Source organism: Rosa rugosa, chromosome 3, assembly GCF_958449725.1.
Source record: "Rosa rugosa chromosome 3, drRosRugo1.1, whole genome shotgun sequence".
Taxonomy (NCBI): domain Eukaryota; kingdom Viridiplantae; phylum Streptophyta; class Magnoliopsida; order Rosales; family Rosaceae; genus Rosa; species Rosa rugosa.
The window spans coordinates 23,255,811-23,279,861 of NC_084822.1; the positions used below are offsets into that span (position 1 = coordinate 23,255,811).

The 24,051-nt window shown below is 38.8% G+C and overlaps 3 protein-coding genes across 3 annotated transcripts; all 3 read right to left on the minus strand.

The window, feature by feature from the left end:
• Positions 1-5,500: 5,500 nt before the first annotated feature.
• On the minus strand, positions 5,501-12,047 carry LOC133736923 (KH domain-containing protein HEN4). The gene is made up of 7 exons (XM_062164538.1): positions 11,251-12,047; positions 9,923-10,366; positions 9,552-9,824; positions 9,131-9,430; positions 8,978-9,051; positions 8,045-8,156; positions 5,501-7,374 (listed from the first exon to the last, which is right to left on the minus strand). The coding sequence occupies exons 1-7, from the start codon at positions 11,860-11,862 to the stop codon at positions 7,237-7,239; spliced, it is 1,953 nt and encodes a 650-aa protein (XP_062020522.1). The 5' UTR covers positions 11,863-12,047; the 3' UTR covers positions 5,501-7,236.
• Positions 12,048-16,356: 4,309 nt separating this feature from the next.
• Positions 16,357-18,181, minus strand: LOC133737448 (uncharacterized). The gene is made up of 5 exons (XM_062164994.1): positions 17,341-18,181; positions 17,115-17,233; positions 16,901-17,005; positions 16,751-16,813; positions 16,357-16,413 (listed from the first exon to the last, which is right to left on the minus strand). Exons 1-5 carry the CDS (start codon positions 18,179-18,181, stop codon positions 16,357-16,359), a joined length of 1,185 nt encoding a protein of 394 aa, XP_062020978.1.
• Positions 18,182-22,442: 4,261 nt separating this feature from the next.
• On the minus strand, positions 22,443-23,688 carry LOC133737450 (uncharacterized). The gene is made up of 5 exons (XM_062164995.1): positions 23,665-23,688; positions 23,452-23,589; positions 23,254-23,346; positions 23,030-23,143; positions 22,443-22,625 (listed from the first exon to the last, which is right to left on the minus strand). The coding sequence occupies exons 1-5, from the start codon at positions 23,686-23,688 to the stop codon at positions 22,443-22,445; spliced, it is 552 nt and encodes a 183-aa protein (XP_062020979.1).
• Positions 23,689-24,051: the final 363 nt, after the last annotated feature.

Here is a 24,051-nt window from a genome sequence, read left to right on the forward strand (position 1 = left end):
AATGGGATCCAGAAGTCTAATACCAAGCAATATTCTTGGTATATCTCATTTAAGCAAAACTGAGATAAACAGACAATAATGGATCGCAATGATACATGCATGCTAAAGTGAAAACTTACAACCGTCCAGGCATGAAAAATACATACAAACTACTTCATGACATCCATTCTCGATGAATTAATCATATACATACAAATACATACAAACAAAATCTCAATTAATCAAAAATTCATAATACCCATGAATTAAACTTACAATCCCAGATAAAAGGAGAAGAAAACCCATCAAATTAGAGAGAAAGATCCATTACATATGACTGAAGTTGAATCTCCTAAAGAAAATAGCAGCTGCAGATCGAGAACCCATCAAACAAGAGTTAAAATCGAAGAGAAATTTACCTAAATGATAGCAGAATGAGATCGAAGAAGGTTGGAGACGGTCTGAAGCAGTCGAAAATGGCCGCAAATTGCCGGATAATTGGGACGGAGCAGGTTAGCAAGATGAAGGTCTTGAGCGTTTTGCGTGGTCGGGATGAGTCGAGAGAGAGAAATCAGAAGTTGGATTTGTTTTATGATACCATTCTAAATGGATTTTTTATCCATCTCTGATAAGACACAAGATTTCCGGCCCAACCATATCTGGGCCTCCAAATATGACTAGTGGTCAGATTTGACTTTTGTTTTCCTATCTAGTCCTTATATGAAGGAAAACAAACACGGCCAAAGTCTCCAACCCTAGTCAGCTCTTCCTTGTCCTCCACACATGTTCTTGGCCGGCCAACTCGGCCGGAAATGCCCAGAATTAGGCGTTGACCACCGTTGACCCATTTTTTGTCCGTTTGTGCACTTTCTTCTCCTTTCTTCCTTCAATTGAATCTCCACCGAGAGTTCGGAATTGGCCTTTGACTTCTTCATACCAAATGTTCCTGAATGAGTGTAGATCATCCTAGTAAAATTTGAGAGCTTAATTCGCCATGGTTTGCCCGGAAATGCTGCCGGAATCCGTACATGTCAGGTTTTGGAGTTTTTGTCTTCTAGTGCAGAAACTTGCACCGATATTTTGAAGGCCTTCCACTCCGAACTAGCTCTTGATCTCTTCATAAAAAATGATCCTTAGGATGACTATAATGGATCTGAAAATTTTCAGCTCATTTGGAGTTCATTTGGTCAGGCTTCCGCCCCTCCTTCCTTATCTAGCTCGCTTTCTCCTAGTTGGAGTAGGAAAATGTGCTAAAGTTGAGTTTTTAGGGCACTTTCAAGCTTCTCCATCATTTCCTAGCATGATAAGGAAAACATAATAAATAAATATAAATAAACACAAAGGTTAAGTAAAAGTGCAAGATTAGGGGAATAATTACTAGGTAATTATGGACCTAACATTCACCTTGGTTTGGCAGGAACTGCTGCCGGAATCCGTACAGGTCCGGTTTTGTAGTTTTCGTCTTTTAGTGCAGAAAATTGGACCGATCTTTTGAAGGCTTCCACTCCAAACTAGCTCTTACACTCTTCATAACAAATGATCCTTAGGATGTCTAGAATGGATCTGGAAAGTTTCAACTCATTTGGAGTTCATTTGGTCAGGCTTCCGCTCCTCCATCCTTATCTAGCTTGCTTTCTCCTAGTTGGAGTAGGAAAATGTGCTAAAGTTGAGTTTTTAGGGCATTTTCAAGCTTCTCCATCATTTCCTAGCATGATAAGGAAAACATAATAAATATATATAAATAAACACAAAGGTTAAGCAAAAGTGCAAGATTAGGACCTAACACAAGCTTTATCTTGAAACTAGCAGAGCTAACAAACTAATGAATTAAAAGGGCATTCTACCTACCTAAGCAAGGAATAAAACAAGAGTAAAAAGCTTGATGGCTTGTGTTTCTGGAGTTGTGTGTGTAAAATGGCTTGTCAAAGGTCATATCTATGTTGGTTGTCTTACAAATGCGGCTTCCTCTTGGCTTAGTGACTCTATCCTGATTGGCTCCAATGCTTATCGTCGACTAGCTTGATGTTGGACACTATCTTGATCGGTTTTGATGGTCATCATCAACGGCTTGAATTAATCTTGAAGATAGGTGTCTTGTATTAAGCTCTCCTTATCTGCTAATATGATCTTCAAGTTAAGTAAAACACTAACTTGATCAATTCTTATCCTTACCACTTACCAGCTTTTCCAATCATGGATTACTTACTTTCCTAGTCATTGAGTTGGAATTGGAAGCTAATTCGGACGACTTGATCTACTAGCCGATGGGCTTTGACAAAAGACTTTCTTTTCAATTAACGATCACGGGTGGGCCGATAACGGCTTAAATAAACTTTGATACAACTCATCGGCTTGGCCCTTCGCTGGCTTACATTGAACTAAATGTATTGCCCAATAAATCATTGGCCAACATGTTTAGTCATCAACCCGGTTACTCGTTTGAGCGGCTCATTATAAGTGGACATGCAAATGTGGGTAAACACGTACTCAATTTGTCTGTGTGATTACTGTTTGGGTGGTTCTAGTTGGACATCCAATTTGATATTTGGACCTCCATCTTTTTTCAATTGTTATTAGACTTTGTAAACTCATATGAAAAGACAAAGAATGACACAGAGAGAGAAAAAAAAATACTCTTCTTACCTCCCCCGTTAATATAAGTTACCTAAAACAATTAAGTAAATATAATTAATTTATATACATGACAATCTGATTTGGAATTTCGTTAAACTAAATTCATTGAATATTTTGGTGTAGCTATTACTAATTAAGATCCAAAGTCAACTCATTTAATTAGATTTAATCAATATTACTAAATAATCAATATTATTTATTTGAGAACCAAAGTCTTTTTCATAATCATCCATATTGTGGAAAAAAAAAAAACAAAAAAAAGACTGATGATTTGGATTCACAAAAATATCTTTCTAAGTGTCTACTTGTTTGACCCCTCCAATAATCAATTTTTGATTCCGCCACTGAATGAAAGTACACCAATCATGTAGGTAGCTCCCTTACAAAAATTTTCGTGGTTGAATTAATAGAGATAAAAATAATAATAATAATAAATTATTGAAGATACATGTTTAATTATTCAATGGTCAGGAAGTGTAATTCACTTTTTAAGTATTCAAAAAAGTGAATTGGAGGTTTAATAAGAGAGGTCCAAATATCAAATTCATCTTCCTAAAAAAAGTCAAATTGGTCATTTTGTTAATTGAGTTAATAAACATAAAATAGATTTGTGGGCTCCGAGGCCTAGGTCTAGGTTTGGTGCTAAAGCTAGGGTACAAGGAGAAACTCTAGTCATCCCGACCATCAACCTGCATCCGCCGTCCCTGTGAAAGCCAACGACAAATCCGACGTCGAGATTGTTGTCGAGATCACTGCCAAGTTTGTAACAACCATCATCGCTTGAAGCAAAATCGCAATCTACAACAAGCGCAGAAATCCAACGTTGTAGAACCTCATCAATGACACCATCTCTGAGGTCATATCACACAAGCACGAACCAGACCCTTCATTCATTGGTTATACATTGTAGAAGAAGGCAGCACCAAGAAACGCCGAAATAGTTTTCAAACCGCCACCAATAAAAGGTCTGGTACACCATCAAAAGAACCCATCAACACCACCATAAAGTTGATCGGACATGAAAGGTCCTAAGCCAGTTTGGCAGCTTTGTGAATTGAACGCGGGTAAAGATATTCATAATCAGTATACAAGAGAGCCATGAATTTGCTTTAATTGAAATCAAAGAATGACTACTTTCCAATTTCCTTGCATATTTTGCCTCGCTAGATAATAAATAATAATAATAAGGGGTTTTGTCCATTTACCCCATTTCTAGGGGTTTTTTTCCCACTTACCCCATTAAGTTTTTCCCTCTTATCCAATACACTCTAAGGGAGTCTTCCCTAATACCCCATAAAGATTTTTTTTTTGTTTTTAATTTTTTTTTAATACCATTTTACCCCTCACCCCTTTGTTACTTAGAGAGAGAAAATGGAAGAGAAAGAAACCATAGGAGACTTCGCCGGAGCCCGTCACCGGTCGCCGATCGCCGGATTCTGGCCAACTTTCGCCAGAATCCAGTCACCGGTCACCGGCTGCCGCCCACCGGAATTTGCTGAAAATCTCACTGGAAAGTTTTTTTGCCCCTAATAGACGTCTATTGCCCCCCAATAGACGTTTAGATTACCGAAATGGTAATTAATCTTCCTAAAACTACACATAAAACTTTGATTAAAGAAAAAAAAACGAGGAGATTACATCAATTCAAAACATCTATTGCCCCCCAATAAACGTATATTGCCCCCCAATAGACATGCATTGCCCTTGGCATAACACCATTTTGTAGCTTGTTACTCCAATAATTTACATTTTATATTACCAAAATTTCTCATTAAAAGGCCAAAAAGAAGAAAAGAGAAAAAAGAAAAGAAAAGAAAAGGGAAGGACCGGCTTGATTGAGTTGTTTAGAGGTACTAGTCGCGGGGGCAAGTGATGAAATTGATTTGGGCACCCTTCTCCCTTCTGTGAAGCTGTGAAGCCGTGCTCGATCTCACCGGAAAACCGCCTCAAGTGGGCTCGCTGGTGAACTTTCGCTGAGGAGGGAGAGATTGAGGTCACCATCGACCCCCCCCCGGAGCTCCACCACCACCCCCGCCACGTCGCTTATCTCAGCAGATCAGCCGGAGATTCTACTCCTCCAAAACGGAGACAGAAATCTAATCTGTCGCTCAGAAGCAGCGATAACCGGCGCCGTCAAATCCGACCAAAACCGTCGCCGGCAAGCTGCGCGTCCTCGACAGCGTCGACGCCTCAGCTTCACCGAGAATCACCTTCATCGACGTCATCGTCGTCCTCGTCTCGCCGCCGACCAGAGAGGGGAGAGAGTGGTTTGGAGCGTGTGTGAGAGAGAGAGAGAGTGTGTGTGGTTCAGAGCGTGTGTGTGTGTGAGAGAGAGAGAGAGAGAGTCTGCGTGAGAAAGAGAGAGAGAGACAGAGACAGAGAGAGGAGAGAAGGGCATGTGGTTGTAATTCATTAATTAGACTAAGGGTAAAATTGTTATTTCAATTCAAATTGAGTTAGTGGGAATAAAAATATGTTACTGGAGTAAGTGGGATAACTATGGCTCATTTTGGGGCTTTTGGTCAAGGACCCAAGAAAAAATAGCCCTGAAAATTTATTTTAGGCAGAACCAATCCTCACTCATCATCGTTCAAAGAAAAAAAAAGTGTAAGATAGTAGTGCACTAATTCTAAACTGCATTTGACTACAACTGAATACCTTAATACTGTAGTTGTATATATGCCCAAGCTTAATTAGTATCCTTCCTTTGCCAGGATTAACTTTTACATATAACAGGATATCAACTTCAAGTATTTCAACCATAAATAAGGTTTTCCAGACCGCTCACTTTCCATGTTGGGGTGTATACTTGCTGACAGTACTAAAACAATGTGTGGCCAATACTGTAAGAGTAACATCATGGCAGCATAAATTGTATGACCACAACTGAAGCAGCAATGGAGTTGTATATTGCTATGACTTTAAATATCAACAATGTCCATGAGCTTTTACATTATACAAATTGGAGATTACTAAGAAGTTATGGAGGTCCCATGGCAAAAAGTACTAATTACAATAGGGGAGTATTGACAAGCCATTGAAGCTCTATCATTTTGAGCATGTACTTCCATGGCAAGCACTTATACGTACTACTGGTGAAAATTATATCACCACCACCAAATTCATAGATCATCACCCACCCTGAAGTACATTCCATCGCTGTTCTAGTAGTACTGATGATATTGAAGCAACATCTTGTCTTGAACTTGGAACACCCATCATTTAAATTATATTTACCTGTGATCTTTACTTCATGTGCTAACTAGCTACAGTTCTTATTTAGTATCAACTATAACAGAGATTTACATGATCATTATTCAGGAGGTATCCATATTAAAAAAAGTAGAAACTGATAGAACTAAATAAATTAATTAAAATAACGAAAACAGAACAGGAGCTAGCAAGGAGGAAACTTGATGCATTAGTGTTATATAGAAGGATCAGGTTCAATGATAAAATTGTGGTTGAAAATCTCAAGTTATCAGGATAGTCCAAGAGTCATGCTTATTCAATCCTACTTGACCTAAAACTTTCATCAACTAGTTGTGAACTAGCTGTCTACGAAATCACAATGATAATGATTACAAGAAAAACAAAGATCATAATGACTGTCCTTTTAGACTTTTTAAGAACTGAATGTGGCCAAGCAAAACCATCTTATCTGCAGGCTTGGTTTATCATAATTAATTCAGCCACTAACATCATCAATGATAAAAAGGAGTATAAAGTACTTGCAGCATAAAGGCAAGGATTAAGGAAAAGAAACTGGAATAGAGTCCAGCAACAAAAAACCCAAAAACCAGGGAACATCAGATCACAAAAATAAATTAAAGACACAAAAGATTCCATTTCTGAGTAGGTGATTGTTGAAGTATAGAATCATCATGATCATTATTGCCAAGCAGCTTGAGAGTGTATTCAAGTTGGTGGATGAGGAGGAAATCTAGGGTCAAGGAGGAGCTCGATTTGCTAATTTCTTATTCAAATTGCAGGAAAAAAAAAATTCCCCTTACTGGCCTGAACATCAGCCAAGGACATTGTGGTTCGTCATGGCTTTGTTTTAATCATTAAATCGTATATTCATACAATAAAAAACGGTCGAGTCATGGAGATTGTGGTTGGCCATGGCTATTTGTGTTTAATTTTCAAGTATGAAAGACGATTAAAACTTGATATGGAAATCACAAATTAAAGGACAGAGTCAAAACTTATAATAATAATAATAATAATAATAATAATAATAATAATAATAATAATAATGAAGTATAAAGAAGTTGAGAAATCAATTTTGTGAAAGTAGCAACAAACTGAAGAATTAATTTTAAAAAAAATAAAAATAAAAGAAAAAAAGATTTAAGACCGGTTGTAAAAGAGTATCAAATACTCTTATCAAACTTTTTTCACTATGTTTCTAACAATTACATAATAAACCTGCGCACACTGACTAACACAATGGCCATTAGAGCAAAATTAACTTTTTCCAGCTCTCTAGATTGACATTAAATAGGATCCTTGAATCTTCTTCTTATTTTAGTGTTACAATATTTGACATAAACAAAAACCAATTGCCAAGTGACCCAGAGTCTTCTCTTGCCAATGTGTATCATGACTAAGTGTTATTTGTCATGATGGACCGGTGAGAATGAATGCGTGGAGGAGGCTCTGTGCTGCCTGGGTTTCGTCAGGTGTCCCAGATATGACAATAATCCTATCAGTTGTTCCAGGACGGGGTTCATGCACTATGACCTTGGCACCGGAAATCTGATTAAGGGGGAAAAGCGGTTATTAAGTTGATATATACTTGGATTTTTGAAAGATTGAAACAGCAACTGTATTATCCTATAAAGTTGGTAAAGCTCCATCCTTGTTCTTTCTAACACTCCTCGGAAAGCAACAGAACTGCCCTTTCCTTCTCCCACAAGGAAAAAAAAACAGAGAACGTATTAAAAATACATCTTTGAATTTGATTTAGGGAAAGGTCATTTGGATGGGTGCAGCATTTGACATATGATTTCAAATTAGCTTTGTCTCTCTAAATTGAGGAGTTTTGTTTTCAGTGTGGGGTTTTTGTTGTTTGCCGTTTTGTTTCAGTTATACCATTCTTTTTTTTTGTCATTTACCTTGTGTGACTTGTCTGAGTCTTGTTCTTTGTTGGTTGTAGGCAGTTCTCTGTTTTTGTGGACTGCTGGTCCACATTGGTTGTAGGGAATTATATCTTATTAATACGACAATTAAGTTTCCTATCATAAACTGACTCAAAATTTTAGCAGACATGAGCAGCCTTTCAAAATAGCAAAAGTTAATGGCAATCTTGAGGTTTGAAAGCCAAGAAGCAACAAATTTGAAAGGGGCACTTGCTAGCTTTAAAAGAAGAGCACATTTTGGTAAAATAATACAAAGGAAGCAACAGTACAGGAATTAGATGAAATACCTGTCTCAGTCGAGCCAAATTGGTGCCATTCTCTCCATACACTGAGCTAATAACATTTTCAGGAACTATGACCTCTACAGTTGTATTTGTCACAATGGCAGATTTGCTTCCACTGCGTCAAAAATATACTTAGTAGAAGGGAAAAAAAAAACAACTAAAATGCATCCTACAAAAATTTTAAGACTAATTCCTTGCCTTTCAATCTGAAAACAAAGAAAGTGTGCCAGTTACAAATGGAGGTGTAAGATGGACCTAGTCTGATCATTTTTATCTTTATGTGACAGTCAGAGTATTTCAGTTTATTGAAATAGGGATGACATTACACATTCAATCAAATAGCCCAATGATTACGGCATGGTCCTAAATAAATCTAAAACTGTGCATCTTGATATCAATGTGGTTTATTCCTAAATATCATCATTTGATATCCAAGGGGAAGAGCTGAAACTGCAGTCACTCAGGAGATTACAAACCATGATGTCTGAGCTGACTAAGAATCCACATTAACCCCTATATCTTATTATATTTTTATTTCACTTAATATTCATAAATTTAGATGCACCTCACGGGGGCTCATGCCAAAAAGTAATATGGTGAGATGACCTCAAATCCATAAAATATTTGTTCAAATCAAATGGCTCAGATCTTATCAAATTTGCTATTTAGCTTTCACATGTACATTTTCAGACACATCTATAGCTACTAGTCCACATTAATCCCTATATCTTTCACTTGATATCCATAAATTTAGATGACCCTGCTATCATGAGGTGACCTAACAGCTTTAAAAATGTTTAGTTGAAACCAAACTGCTCATATCTCATGATCTGATGCTATCGACTCATGCTAAAGAAGGGTTCTATTTTATTTTCAGACACATTTATAACTAAGCTCTATATAATAATTTTCTATGCATTGTGCGACATTACTAACCTGCCAAGATCCGAGCCACTTTTTAGAGAAGTCAAACCCCTACCAGTATCTGAGATTCCCCTTGGAGCAACCATCTGCAACCCAATCCACAAATCAAATGAAAAGAAAACAAGTAAACCACATGCATGCACAAGGGTATTATTAGAAGCATACCTGTGATGCCCATGGCCTTGGTGAAGAAGGATGATCTAAATTATGGGAAAGTCCAAGATGATCCATACTTTGAGTTAGAGTAGTATGTCGACCGAGACCATGAGTAACACCAACTGATGAAGAAGGCTGAAATCCAATAGGAGCAGGATCCCTGAGTCTTCCATAAGGACTGGTATCTGTTAGCACGGCTGAACTATTCCTCCTTCCAGAATTATTTACTGTGTTGGAGAAAAGGTTATCTCGTAACCTACCAGTAATATTGTACAAAGCATCTTGCACATTTGAAAAATCTCCTGAAACCTGTAAAACAGATGATAACTAAACGTATGAAAAGCTTGCAAGTTCATTTTAACAACTTCAGGTCACCAAAAATTACAAAATGCACTCAATGGAACTAAATAAAAGCTGATTGCAAATTCACCTGTACAACTTCGTCATTCTCTAAGGCACACTTCGGGACCTGGTCACCACCTATTATCCGTATACTGGTACCAGTTACCTTCCGAATCTCTGAAACTATTACACCCCCTTTTCCCAGCAAACAACCAACTTGGCTTGTCGGGACAACAAGGCGCGCAATAAGAGGTGACCCTTTGGAGCTCAAGTCTTGCCCCTTTTCAATGCCCGCCTCTACAGACCTTGAGAAGACAAGAACAAGACCCTTTTGTGCTGGCGAGTAGCGGGCCTCAGGATTCTAGGTAAGATGAAACCAATATAAAACATATTACTAACAGATATGACAGTCCATGAGCAGTTTACCACATACAGAAATGAGAACAGAAAATGACAAACCTCTGATGCAGTAACAGTAATTAATCTTTCATCACACTCGGCCACAGATCCTCCAACACTAATAGTAGCACCAGTCTCATTCTGAAGAGCCCTGACAATGGCACCCCCCTTTCCAATGACACCCCCAACCCTATCATTGGCACAAAGAATCTTAAAAGTAACTTCCTGCTGGAGCGTTCTTGTATTGAGTGTTGAGATCCTTTCAGCCTCTATCGATGGCGGACGAACTCCTGAAGCATAACTCATGGAGCTGCTCGGCAAATTGGAAATCACTGAGTTCCTCTGTGAAAGGTGATCTACACGACTATCAGGTAAAGTTTCACGAGGAACTGTCTCAATAGGCCTACTTCCAGTCATCCTTGTCTTGTCAACTGGTGAACAATCTTGAAGACGGCCGGAGACAGCAACAAGTGCTTTCTTTACAGCCAAAATATCCCCTTCTATCTGCCACATCATTGAATCATTTTCAAGGGAAGAAAAAAAAAACAGAATAACTGAACTATACCCCAATGGAAGCAAAGAATCATATTGCATGCAAACAGTCACCGAAGAGGCTAAACTATAACACAATACAAGGAATATTCTATTTTTATCTTCCGTTACAAGTTACAACAAACCTGAAAGCAAGAGAAGTTACAAGGTCTAAATCCTTCAAAAAAAAAAAAAAAAGGAGAGAGAGGAATAAAAGAATGACCGCATATCAGCTACCAGGTTTGTTCCACCTATTTAGTACCATGGTTGATATGCATACATGATCTTAAAATTGAATTAATCATCAGATCACAGTGCAAGTGAAGAAGTATGCAAATGGCACACACTTAAGTTAGCAGAGTGCTTGGCAGGAGACAAAAGTGGTCAAAACTGCCAAACTTTCTACCGGTCACTCACAGGTATCTTACTTCTCTTTTACCCCCAAACTGCTCTTCATTAATCAGAGCTGAAAAGGAGGGCTTCCTGCTGAACCCTACAATCTATAGGAGAGAGGAAACTTAGGGGTATTATGATTTATGAACATGAGAATAAGCCTAAAACTACAATGTAAGAACAAGTCTCTACCTAGTTAAAGTAATTAGCTTAGTGAGAGCCTAGCATACACAGTGTCCTACTCACCATTTTGGTCCTACATGATCCTCTAAAAACATGAAGTTGAACAATCCATCCACACTAACTGCAACACACGTTTGAATTTTCACATGACTGGAATATACTAAATTCAGGTAAATAATCGAAAAGCATTGCATCTAGTTGGATTAATTCACAGCATATACAATTACCAACAAGAAAGACAAACTCGAAGTTAGTAATTCAGGTCAACTAGTTAGGCTCACCTCAACCATCTCGTCAGAAGGAGCAGCACAAACGGGCAATTTCTCATTCAAGACCCTAATTTTACAGCCAGTCTCTTTTCTAATCTTCTCCACCACCTTGCCGCCCTTGCCTATCACCGAGCCGACCTGCGCCGTCCCCGCCAGAAACCGGCAAGACACCACTCCAACCCCTACTCCTATCGCTCCGGTCTCCGCCGCCACCTCTAGAATCCTCTCGAACACTCTCAAAAGCGCCTCTTGCGCCTTGGAAACCTCAATCTCTTGGTCTCCACTGAGCACAATCTTGGACCGGATTGCGCTGGGAGCGATGACGACGACGACCCGGTCCGGCGAGTCGAGTTGGGGCGGCTCCTCGATTCTGATCTTTGCGCCGGTGGCCTGCTGGAGCTGCTTGATGACGGTGCCGGACTTGCCGATGACGCCGCCGATGCGGGAGGCGTGGCAGAGCATGCGGAAGGCGACGTGGCCGGGAGGAACAGTGAGCGGAGCCTGCTGCTGGCGCGGCCTGGAGCGCTTGGAGGATCCGTTTTCTAAGCTGGGCTCGGAGGAAGAGGAGGACATTGTCGAAGAAATTGAACGCTTCGCTGGTAGAGAGAGAAAGGTGCTTCCCATACTACACTCTCTCGCTACAATTTTCCGGACTCCCTACCTCGGCTATCTCTCTCTCTCTCTCTCTCTAACTAATTAATTATACATCTACCTCTCTCTCTCTCTCTCTCTCTCTCTAGAAATTCAGGTTTGTCTCTCTTGCAGAGGCCGGAGACTTGACTGGGGGTTTTGGGGCATTGAGGAATTCGGGATAGGGTGCATCGGGGAATAGAGTGTGTTATGTGCGCGTGCGCTTGCGCACGTGACTAGCACTTCACTGCCTCACTCCAATTACTACCACATGTGCGAGACCACCTCCTTTTTTCTTTTTTTTTCTTTTTTTTTTTTTCTTGGTCTGAAGTTTTAAGGTTGTTAAGCGGCTCATCCAATCGATTTGGGATCCTGATCCTCTCCTTCTATCAGGTATCCTTGACTCTTAATTTTATCCATTAAGTGGATATCCAAAAGGCCACAATTTAACCACCTCGATCAGTATTAATTTAAATTTCAAAATGGCAATTTCTAATACAAACAGCTTCGTTTTCTCATATATTCCTCCGTTAACATATTGAGTCAAAAAAAAAAAAAAAGATAGTGAGACTCCTTGACGCCTCGTTTTCCTATTCCTATCGTCCTTCAATGTCTTCCAGCGTTCTGCTTTCTCTTATCTCCTCTCTGCTTCATTATCTCTTCCATCGACTCTGTTTGTCTAGAGATTTCAATCCGACCATCAACTATCATTTCAACTATGGCGTTAAGGGCAAGTTCACCCGTTGGGTCACCAGGTCACCCACTATTCACTACTTTTTAGTGTTAATTTTGTGCCCTGGGTCACGAGCACAGTGTATTTCGTGCCCTGGGTCACCCGGTACAGTGTTCTAGGTCACCATGGTGACCTACACAGTGTATTTTGTGCCCTGGGTCACGAGCACAGTGTATTTCGTGACCCAGAGAATGAAAATATACACTAAAAAGCAGTGAATAGTAGGTGACCCGATGACCCAACGGGTGAACTTGCTCTAAGAGATGTAAGTTTTCTATTTTTTTTTTTTTTTGGCTCCCTTCTCTTTCTGTTTTACTTTTTGTCTTTGATCTCTTCATTATCTCTATTATTAACGATGTTACAAATATGTTAATAGGAATTTGAATGGGAAGTCCAGCTTCCTTGTTGCCCAAATTGCAAAGTTCAATGAGAATGTAATGGTAATTTGTCATGTAGACTGGCATTTTCAAAGGTTTTGGTTTGCAAATTTTGCTAGAGTTTTTAAGACAAAGATTTGATTTTGTTGTAGAGTGTTCAACTGTTAGTAAGCAGATATAGATCATGTTCTGGTGAACTTGAATTTTTTTATGCATTGCTCTCTCATATGTGAAGTATCTTAAAAAGTATCCCCGATAGTGTACTATATGCTCATGCAATGTTCTTGTATTACCCTATTCCTCCAAAATATTCTCTTTATGTGATAAGCATGTTGATAAGAATACACTTGCTAGTGTGATTAAACTCATTTGTTTGAATGGAGTATTGACCCGGGCTGCGATAAGCTGCTGGCGGCTACCTACTTCTAGTATGGTTAGGGTTTGATTCAGGCCCTAGGGTTTGTTGGGGGCCTCGTCCATTCTCTTTTATTTTTATTTTCTTTTGGCCCTTTTGTTGTTGGGCTTGGAAGTGACAGGCCAAGCTTAACACACTGGGTGTAGGTTTTTCTTTTTTGATTTTTTAGTTTTTCGTATGCGGAAAATAGTGGGGCATGCTTTTTTAGTGTGGTCGTGGTCAGCTTAGCATACCCACTAATGTTCTATATATGTAGGGCTCTTGAAGTTGGAGTGTGTTACTATTTAGAAGTTTGTTTCTGGTTCATGGCTGGCTTCTTGTAACGGTTACTACTACTTGTACTTGAGTCCGATTAATAAAAGTGTTTTTGTTTCTCCTCAAAAAAAATAAAAAGAAAAAGAAAAAACCTCATTATTTGAATCAATTTTGTCATTGAAAACGTTTGTGCTTGTTTTTATGGGATTTAGCAGTTTTCTAATTTTTACCATGATAATACCCTAAAATTCACTCTAGACGTTTTGGAAGGAATCTTGATGCACAGCAGGAATTTGTATCCAGTTCAGATTATCATGGCTTGAAGAATCTTGTTGTGAGTTGTGAAAACTGCCTTTCCTAGTGATCCATAGGGCATGTTTTCCTTTCTTTCTTTTTTTCCTCTAAGTTTTAATTTCTCAAATTTTCAAGAACATTTCTGATGTTTTTTTGGAAGCGATTTATACCCGTCATTGGCTTTCATTATACTAGGGCCTTGGGACAAAGAACCTGCAATTCTTTATTTCACATTTCATCTACTTCTATGGATATAGTTTTTTGAAGATATTGTACTTGAAGAAAAGTGGAGCTTGTACGGTCATAATGACACAGGTGAGTCATTGTACATTTTTATTTTCAGTTTCAAACTACTGTTACCTATATGCCATTGTGATTAACCATTCTTACTTGCGTTTCTTGTTTCATTTACAGTTGTTTTCTTAATCAATCTGTTTTATGTTTTCTTCCACCTAATTGTGAAAATTTCCTATGACAGAAAGATAAAGGGTAGACAAATGAAGAGAACCAAGATGGTGAGTTATGCTAGGAGCTTGCGTTGTGAGGATGTTGAGTTAAGCCACGGTCATGTTCTTACTTTACTGTCTCCCAGCAATAAAGAAAATATAACGATTGATGGCTTACTTTCTTACTTGTGTGCAAGCTGAGAAATCACTTCTTCAGTTACTGAATGTCTCAATTTTGTTATTTGTTTGTGGTTTATTATTCATATTGTACCTGCCATTGGAAGACATAGTTTATTATTTAGTTATGGGCCAGAAACTAGATAATGTATATGAGCAGCAAGGTGAGACTTGTTTCTGATCATTGATACTGCTTTGTAAAAGCTAAGGCATAATTACTAATTTTATTGTCAATTTGAAAGCACATTCAGGCTTAATTACAGATTTTATCTTAAGTACAGGTTTGGTGGCAGATTAAATATAGCATTGAAGAAAATAACAAGATTTACTTTTCTTAGTTACTGTTTGATACTAAAGACGATGAGGTAAGTAAACTGTAAATAGTTTTGGATATTAGTTTATGCCTTCTTTCATTGCTTGGATTATATATAATTAATTGAAATGGTGAATAACTGAATCAATGTATTATGTAGGTTGGAGCTGCGTTTTCCATGGTTTACATATTTGGAGTAGGGCTGGGTTCGGTACGGTATCGGGCCTTCAAGTCTAAAACCACATACCGTACCAGAGCTTATTGGTACACAAAATGAAGTACCATTACCGGTACCAAGACTTCGGTTACCAACTTCTCGGTATCGGTTGGTATCGGTTGGTTGGGCCTCCAACCGAGTGTAAGATTGGGCCACGATCTGGCCAGAGCCCAAGAATTGAGCCTGCTAGGCAAGGCAAGCCCAGATCTTGCAGAGTCAACCCCAACCACCCGACACCACCACCACCACTGCCATCCCTCCACCACCACCCAGATCGCGCCGACTCCACTGCCATCCCTCCACCACCGCCTAGATCGCGCCGACTCCCCCAAACTGAAGGTCGAGATCCGTTTCAATCTCCTCCGACCCCAAACCAGCAACCAAGTTCCAAATCCCAACCCCTCTAGGTCCGCAAGATCTGAAACCCCACCCCTCAGCGCCCCTGAACTCTCCTTCCTCCTCCCATCTACAATTGTCGCCTACGGCCACAGCCCGTCTGACGACAGCGGGAGTGACAACAACAAAGTTTGAGGGCTGATGAGCTTGGATTCAAGAGAGAGACTGAGGTGAAAGAAGAAAGAGAAGAAATGACCTTGAAAGAAGAAAAAGATAAGAATCAGAAGGGATGGGAAAGAAGAAGAAGAAGAAGAAGAGACAGAAGATCGAGATGGGAAAAGAAAGAAAAAGAAGAAAGAAGAAAGAGAAGAGAGAAGAGAGAAGAATAAAAAACTAAAAAGAAGAAGATAAGAAGAGAGACAAAAGAGACGGGGAAAAGAAAGAAAAAGAAGAAAGAAGAAAGAAGAAAGAGAAGAGAGAAGACTCAGAAGAGAGAAGAAGAGTCCAAAAGAAGAAGACCAAAGAATAAAAAATTTAAAAAATATGAGTATAATACATGTATTCGGTACGGTACGGTATACCATGTATATGTGAAAATTGAAACCATTACCGTACTGTTTATGTATAGTCGGTACGGTTGTACCGTACCAAGACTTCGGTTACCAAGTTTTCGGCTACCAATTCACTTGGCTCGGCTCGGATGCGGTTGGTACTGTTTGGTTTGGGAGAATTTGCCAGCCCTAATTTGGAGCTCCGGTTATGTTTGTTGGGTGTGGGCAGTGCTACACACACCTCAAAAAGTTGAATGTAAAATCAATTGTGAAGACTCCTCTGGTTAGAATGCTTTTGTTCTTTTAATGTTGGTTTGGATGATTGGGAAATGCTCGCTTTTTACATTTGAAGTTTATAGTATGAGTTCGATTAATCATTTGATGTTTGCAATCAGTTTTGTTTCCAATTGATCAATGTTCATTAGGTAAAACTGAGCATTAATAATGCACAAAATTTAGGAAATGAAAATGATAATACAACCGATTTTAATAAATGGCAATCCAACGTTGTCTCAATACACACAATTTGGGTATCTACAGAACGCATTTTTATATATCACACAATGGTTTTACAAAAATTATGTCTCATTTACAATCACACAACTGTAAAAACTGAACTACGTTGTCCAAAACTAAGTCACACAACGACCATACTCTACAACTGAAGTGTGCGTAGAAATCAGAAGACAATGAAATTCAAAAAAATGTTGTCTGACTAAGCTTTCCAACAACAGTTTGGAAACAAGTTCTGTTGTATGAAGCATGCACCTGCCATGCGCAGCATGGCTGCACGGCAGCTGTGCCTGGCATCTGCCGAGGGAAGGCACAACGCTGTTAACAAAAAAATGTTGAGTGTTTGTAAGTCATACAACGGTGCAGAACCGTTGTGCCATTTTTCATCACACAACGCGCCGATACATAAAGGACATTGTTCATATCCCACAACGAAAAATGTCTGTTGTCTGTTTCGTTTTTTGTCATAGTGCTCGTTGTATCTAGTCTATTCATTTTCTTTGTATGAATCTGCATAAAGAAAAAAAAATTAGTATATTATGAGTTTGTAAATAATTAGTAAACTACATTACTACTTGCTTATAAACTTACAAAAATGCATAACTAAATAAGTACTTACCCCCTCAAAAGCGCTCCAATTTCTCTCACATCCGGATGAGCTTGTGATCAATAAAAGTATCCTTTTAGCCATACTTTGCAATTTTGGTAAAAGGTTTCCATAAATATTCCACCACAAAACTAAAAAAAACATAAACAAAACAACAACAATTATGAATTAGCCAAACTCCAAAAGCAAAACAAACAAAATAAGTTGCTATATAAAAAAATAAGTTGATATTTCTTACCCGGATTATAATTGTCATCATTTTGTGCGCATCCCACCTTAGCCAAAACTCTTCCAAATCCACCCTCTTTCTTCAAATACTTGTGCAATTCTACATTTGTCAACAAAATTTGAGTTTGAATATCATTAGGAAAGAATACCTCAACACAAGAGAAGAACTCATCCATGACTACATTATCATTCTCAATGCTTGGATTGGCATATGTGTAGTAAGGGTTTAAGAGGTAGCCCGCTAAATGCAATGGACTATCAAGTCGATCACGGGCTTTTCCATCAACAATGTCAAGGATTGGACGATAGTGAGCTTCTTGATCTTTGAATGCCATTTTAATCTCCTCTTTGGCTCTAAGTAGTTCTCCATACACAAAGCTCATTGATGGCTTTCTATCCCCATCAACAAGGCGAAGCACCTTGACTAAAGGGGCAAACACCTTCAAGTAAAGACTTACCTCATTCCAAAAAGAAGTACTCAAAGCGATATTCACCGCCGCCTTCCCCTTTACACTCTTTGCATGCTTGCTTTCATTCCATTCATCACTAGTAATCATAGCTCTCAACTCATTCTTCTTCTCCATCAAGCTTTGCAAAGTGAGGAAAGCGGTTGCAAATCTAGTGACTCCCGGCCTGACTATATCTTTTTTCTTTGTAAACTTCCTCATCAATGCCAAAGTCTTGTGATGTGCATAAATATATATGGTGAAACTCTTTGCCTTCTCAATTTCTCCTTTGAATCTAGGTTGGTTGCCAATTCCTTGAAGCATTAGATTTAAGGTGTGAGTTGCACATGAAATAATCCAAAATATGTTTGACCTCCTTAACTTCATCAAATCTCCCACCGCCATATTATTTGAAGCATTGTCTGTCACCACTTAAACCACATTTTGTGGCCCAACTTCTTCAATGCATGCACTTGTCCACATATTCAAAAATATACGTCCCGATGTGTGCCTCATCCGATGCTTCCTTAGAAGAAAGAAAAGTTGTGTCTTCCGCACAATTCACACACAAATTCATGATACTTCTTCTTTTCCAGTCGCTCCAAGTATCGGTCATAATAGAGCAACCATTCAAAGCCCACTCTTCTTCTTGCTTCTTCAAATAACTTTTAGTTCTCTCTACCTCTTCCTTCAATAATGTCTCCCTTAATTGGTATTGGCTTGGAGGTCGGTAACCCGGGTCAAATTGACCAACCGCTTCGACAAACCTCTTGAAGCTATCACTATCAATAACATGAAAAGGAATCTCGGCTTCATAACCCATCTAGCCAAGTATTGATGCACACTATGTGTTCTTTGCTTGAAAAGTGCATCATTGATATTTTGTTGCCTCATCTTCCTACTTCCATCAAATGAAGAATCTGGATCGATGGGGGATGCAAAACGGTCCATAGGCCCAAGAGTATGCGGTATTCTTCTTGTCCCTTGACTCGCTTAATTGTCTTCATCTCCTTCAAGAATGACTTCTTGCCTCACTTCGGCTTTATATCTACTCTTTTGTTTATTCTTAAACTTTGCCTCTTCAATAGCATTCTTCCATTTGGCTTTATCCTCATCCGAAGACTTTTTACAAGGAGCCACGTTTCCCTTGATGTGGGCAATATGTTGTTTCATTCGATATATTCCATCACTCACTAATTTCCCACACAACTTACACTTCAACCTATCCAAGTTTGAAGCATCCGCCAACTCCGCATACTCCCATCCAATATCACCCGAACTATGCTTTAATGATCTATCCATGTCCGACATTGCATTAGATGTCGAGGAAGATGTAGTACCCGTCATTGCCCTAAATAAATAAAAATATCATTCAACATTCAACAACCATTTCTATATGTTAATGCTCAAAGTCCGGCGGTAGCCGAACCTTCGTTTAACGCGGGTCCGATGGGCGGACCGCTACTCTGTAGACTTGGTGGTCTTCGCTAGCTGTCAAATGAAAGACAGGGCGTTAGAGGGAGACCGCGTTGGGCGGTCTTCACTTCTCCGATGCCTAAGTCAGTCCAAATATATAGACAACATAACAATAAATGAGTAGTAAATGCGTAATTAATGAGGAGAGAGGAGAGAACCTTTTATAGGTGAGGAAGATGTTGATCTTCTCTTTGTTTTCGATGTGGGACTAATGTGCTTCAATCCCCAGCTCTGGGAGCTACTGATGCCATCTTGGCACGGCGCGTGGCAGCGCGTCGGCGGTGATCTGGGGGTGATCCGAGGCTCAGGCTGTTGCCCGCCTGGCTGTGTATCTGTATGTTATTCCTTTAGCGGGAATTAGTACCTCTGGCGGTACAATGAGTGTAGCCCATTATAGCTAATTATGCTTGTAAATGTACATGTATGTAACTATATATGCAAATATGCAATTCAGTTTACCAAAACAATGAAACCTGTCAAGTGATTACCAAAAACTCAAAAAGTCCATAATAGAGGCATAGAGCATAATTAATCAAGTATACAACCTGTCAAGTGTCAATTGATTATATTCCCATTCACACAGGCCAAATTCAATTAATCAAGTCCCATGACTCCCATCCAAAACGGCCAAATATTCAATTAAGCAAAACAGAACAGTCCAAACTTAATGTCAACAATCAAAGAATCAGAAACTTAGTCCAAAAGGACCAAAACAGAACAGTCCAAACTTAATGACAGAAGATTCAAACAATCAAACTTAATCTCATCAACAAGACAATAAGACAACAGAAACCATGAGAAGTTTGAAACAGGGGGAAACACTCAAACACGAGTCATCTACTCATCATTTCATCAACAACACGAGTCATCACATTTTCATACAATACCCAACAACTTAACATTCACAGTTTAATACTTTGAGACAATGACTCACAATGTATTGAAGAATCACCGAGCTTGCAGAATCAATTACCGAATCCAAAACCCAGAAATCAAGCTTCAAGAATCACCGAGTTTGAAGTTTGAACCCAGAAATCGAGCATGAAGAATCACCAAGCTTAGAGCTTGAAGCCTTGAACCCAGAAATCAAACCCAGAAAGCCCTGAAAAGTGTGAACCCAGAAATTGTGAGATTGAAACCCAGAAATTCGATTGAAAGTTTGAAAGACAAAAACCCAGAGAGTTGGAAGTCCAGTTTACCGGCGAGCTGGAGAGCTAGAGAGCTGGTCGGAGACTCGGAGAGAGATTGAGAGACTGAGAATCGACTGAACGAGGGACGACGGAGCGACAAAGCGGCGTTCGCGTTTTGATTTTGAACGCAGAAAATGAAACCCTATTTCGTCCCGTTTTGGTTTTTATTTAGTTTTAAGAGATTAAAAAAAAAAAAAAAAAGACAGAAAGCTCCTAGGCGCCGACCGCCCAGCCCCTCCTAGGCGGCCAACTTTATTCCCAGCGCCCAGCTCGCTCGACTAGGGGAGAATCGGAATGGTTTTGCTGCGCCTAGCGCCTAGGCGCTGCTTAGGCCGATTTTTAGAACCTTGGTCCCTTCCATGCATATCCTTCACACTATCACTTCTTGCTTTTCTTGTCCACCTTTTCAAAATATACTCACTGGGAATTTCCTTTATATTCATTTCCTTTAATTTGATGTTCATGACTTGTATTTGTAATAACATGTGTTGTGAGTAGTTGGGTTTGAGGCTAAGGCTATGTGCAAATAAAGTAAATTTCCATGTGTTTTGATGTTTATGCATGTTTTGAATCTATGGGCTTCTAAACTTTAATGCTTACTAAATGTGTTTACTAACTTGGTCACCTAGAAAGCATGTTTAGGAAACTAATGAATCGGAAACTTGAACTTGACCACTTCTTGAATCCGTGAGCATGTGTAGCCTTTAGGTGGTGGCTTAATGATTCTTACGGGAATTGTTAAGTTGCTTGAACTTCTTACTCTAAACTTTATGCATGTGTCGTGAGTTTACACTACTAGCAAAATCTGTGGGTAATAAGACTTTTTCACACGGATTTCAGTGTGTGATGGCTTTTACCCACGGTACACGCACAGATTGAGTTACCGTGTGGTTTGGAGGGGGGGTAATTCTCATCTCACACGGATTATTTTGTCCGTGTGAATATTAGACGTGGGCCCCACTATCTTTCCATAAATATAAATTACCATAATGAAACGCAATCCGTGTGAACAACTCTATTTCACACGGATTTCTTTTAACAACTCTATTTCACACGGATTTCTGTGCCAAATATATAAACTCTATTTCACACTGATTTATGTGTCAAAAGCTATAACATTATTGATACAGATTTTCGTGTGAAATCTATATAATCTAACTCGCACTGATTTCAGTGTGTAAAAGTGACAGCATTTTAAAAAAAAATTACTAATTAATCTGCAACCTGAACATAATAGTACTTTTATTTTTCTACAATAAATATACTTCAAATATTGACAATAAAATGAACAAATCCACAACTGAATCAAAAATATTAAAACTTTACATTCATAGCAAGATGTTCTTTACATTTCTAGTGAAATACATTTCATATGATGGTAAATTCTTGGATTACAAAAAACAAGGCAGTTTTGTAGAATACATTGTTGTTTGAGGTGGAATATCACTAAGATTTTCCCCCTTTAACAACATAATCCTTGTCCAAGAATAATTTTCATCAAAATACTTTGAGAACTAACTCAAAGTAGGCAAAAACATAACCATCAAACTAGATAATGGTAGTCAAACTAACCCTTTCAGTTCAGCTGCAATTCTGGCACAGTTTGAGACATTTCGGGTCGATACACATCCTTGATAGGTGGGGTTGGAATCGCAGGACTATTGCATTGTGGTTGGATGGCTGCAAGCTGTGTCATTGGGTCGCTATCTACTTGTGATGCCGTTTCAATCCCTGAAAAACCAGCTTCTTTCATCCATCTACCAATTTGAAAGTCTTGCGAGTTCATTCACCTTCCTTGCATTCTCTTCTATAGCTGCCTCTTGTTGCTTCTTAAACTCCTCCATTTGTGCGGCAAAACGTTTGTTCATCTCAGCTGATTCAATCCTAATCCTTTCCTCCCTTTGGGCAGCTTCTTGTCTTTCTTTTTCAACCTCACTCCTCAATCTTGCAGTCTCCAAGCGTTGTTCCTCAATTGTTGATTTCATTGCTTCCATAGTGGTTTAGATACTTCTTTTCTCGATATGAATGTACGAAACATCACGCCACCGTACTCCCGCTCCAAGTCCTCTCACTCGGTTACGCTTCTTTGGCCCAAGAACCTCTACATAGATGTCTTCTCTAACTTGTGGAGTAATATCAACATTTAACTTCTTTCTCTCCTCTTCAGCCTTCTCCAAATCTTGCTACATTCAAGCATGAAGTTAATTAAAAGTACATATTCTGAAATGTTGCAGCTTTAAATTGGTATATAAACTACATAGACCAAAGTCGATAATTTGCAAAGATTATAATTATAAGCATGCTGCAGTTTCTGCATTTTCCCCTTCTTTTCAGGCCCAGTATTACTTGCAAACAAAGTCTAAACATACTGAAATAGCAATCAAACAGTTTGAAAGGAACATTCATAAAACTATGCAATCATATGTCTAAACTATTAGTTATATTATGGATAGCAGATTGAATTAAAACAGTGCAATTAATCATTCTACTAGTGTAAACATGAACATCATTTGAACTTAATAAGGATTATATAACTTGATTCAACCATAGGCATCAGCAATAGGAATATCTCAATTTCGATACTCACCACTGCTTTGGTGGATGCAACATCAACATACTCATTTTGTTTTCCTTTCTTACAGTGTGTCAACTTGAAGATTTCCAACCTATCAGGTTCTTCCTCAACCCCATTCTCAACTTGCTGCTCTTCATAATGTACACATTATTCAAATCAATATCCATTTATAGGTATTTGCATAACAAGTAAATGAACATTACAAAGCAGAAAATAAGAATCAAAACAATACTCACCCATTCATAAACAACCGCTGGAAAAGTCCTTGTGCCTGTACTGTGATGCATTACCCGCTGCGATCGATTACTTACATTTATGATAGCCTTGGTCTGTTAAGGAATATACAAATATACATATTAAATTATTTTGCTAGTTCATATGGATTCTATTCACATCTAAGTTATTTAATGTAATGTACACATTTGATTCATTACCTTAGTATCCTCATCATCTAAATGAGTAACAAATCTTATCCATTGATCTCTGTCAATGGCATTATCAGGGCTGCAGAAACGTTCTTCAGTCCCTTGATTGGGCAACCAATACGATTTCTTCAACTCTGACTTGTGATGCTTCCAGCGATATGCAAGTTTATCAGTACCGGTTAACTAGTCATAAGCTGCAGGGTCCATTTGCTTCATCAGTACCATCTCCTTGCAGTAATAAGCCATTATAGTAGATTTGGCAATTGCCCAAAGTTGGTTCTTGATCACTTTCCCTGAAAAAATTTTGTTAAAGTTGGTCCAAAGATGCCTCACACAGAACCTGTGATCTGCTAGTTGGAGAACATCTTCACAGGCATGAAGGAGACATTTTTGGCTTTCTGCTTGTCAGATATGAAAGTGAACCCATTCCTTCACCAGTAATATTTAGATTCTTCATCAACTATCTCAGAAACCAATCCCATAAATCCTTGGACTCCATCTCTACCATAGCATAAGCCAACACATATGTTGTGTTGTTTAGATCCAACCCCAGTGCTGTCAACAATTGTTCTTCATATGCACTCTTTAAGTGGCATCCATTTAGTACCA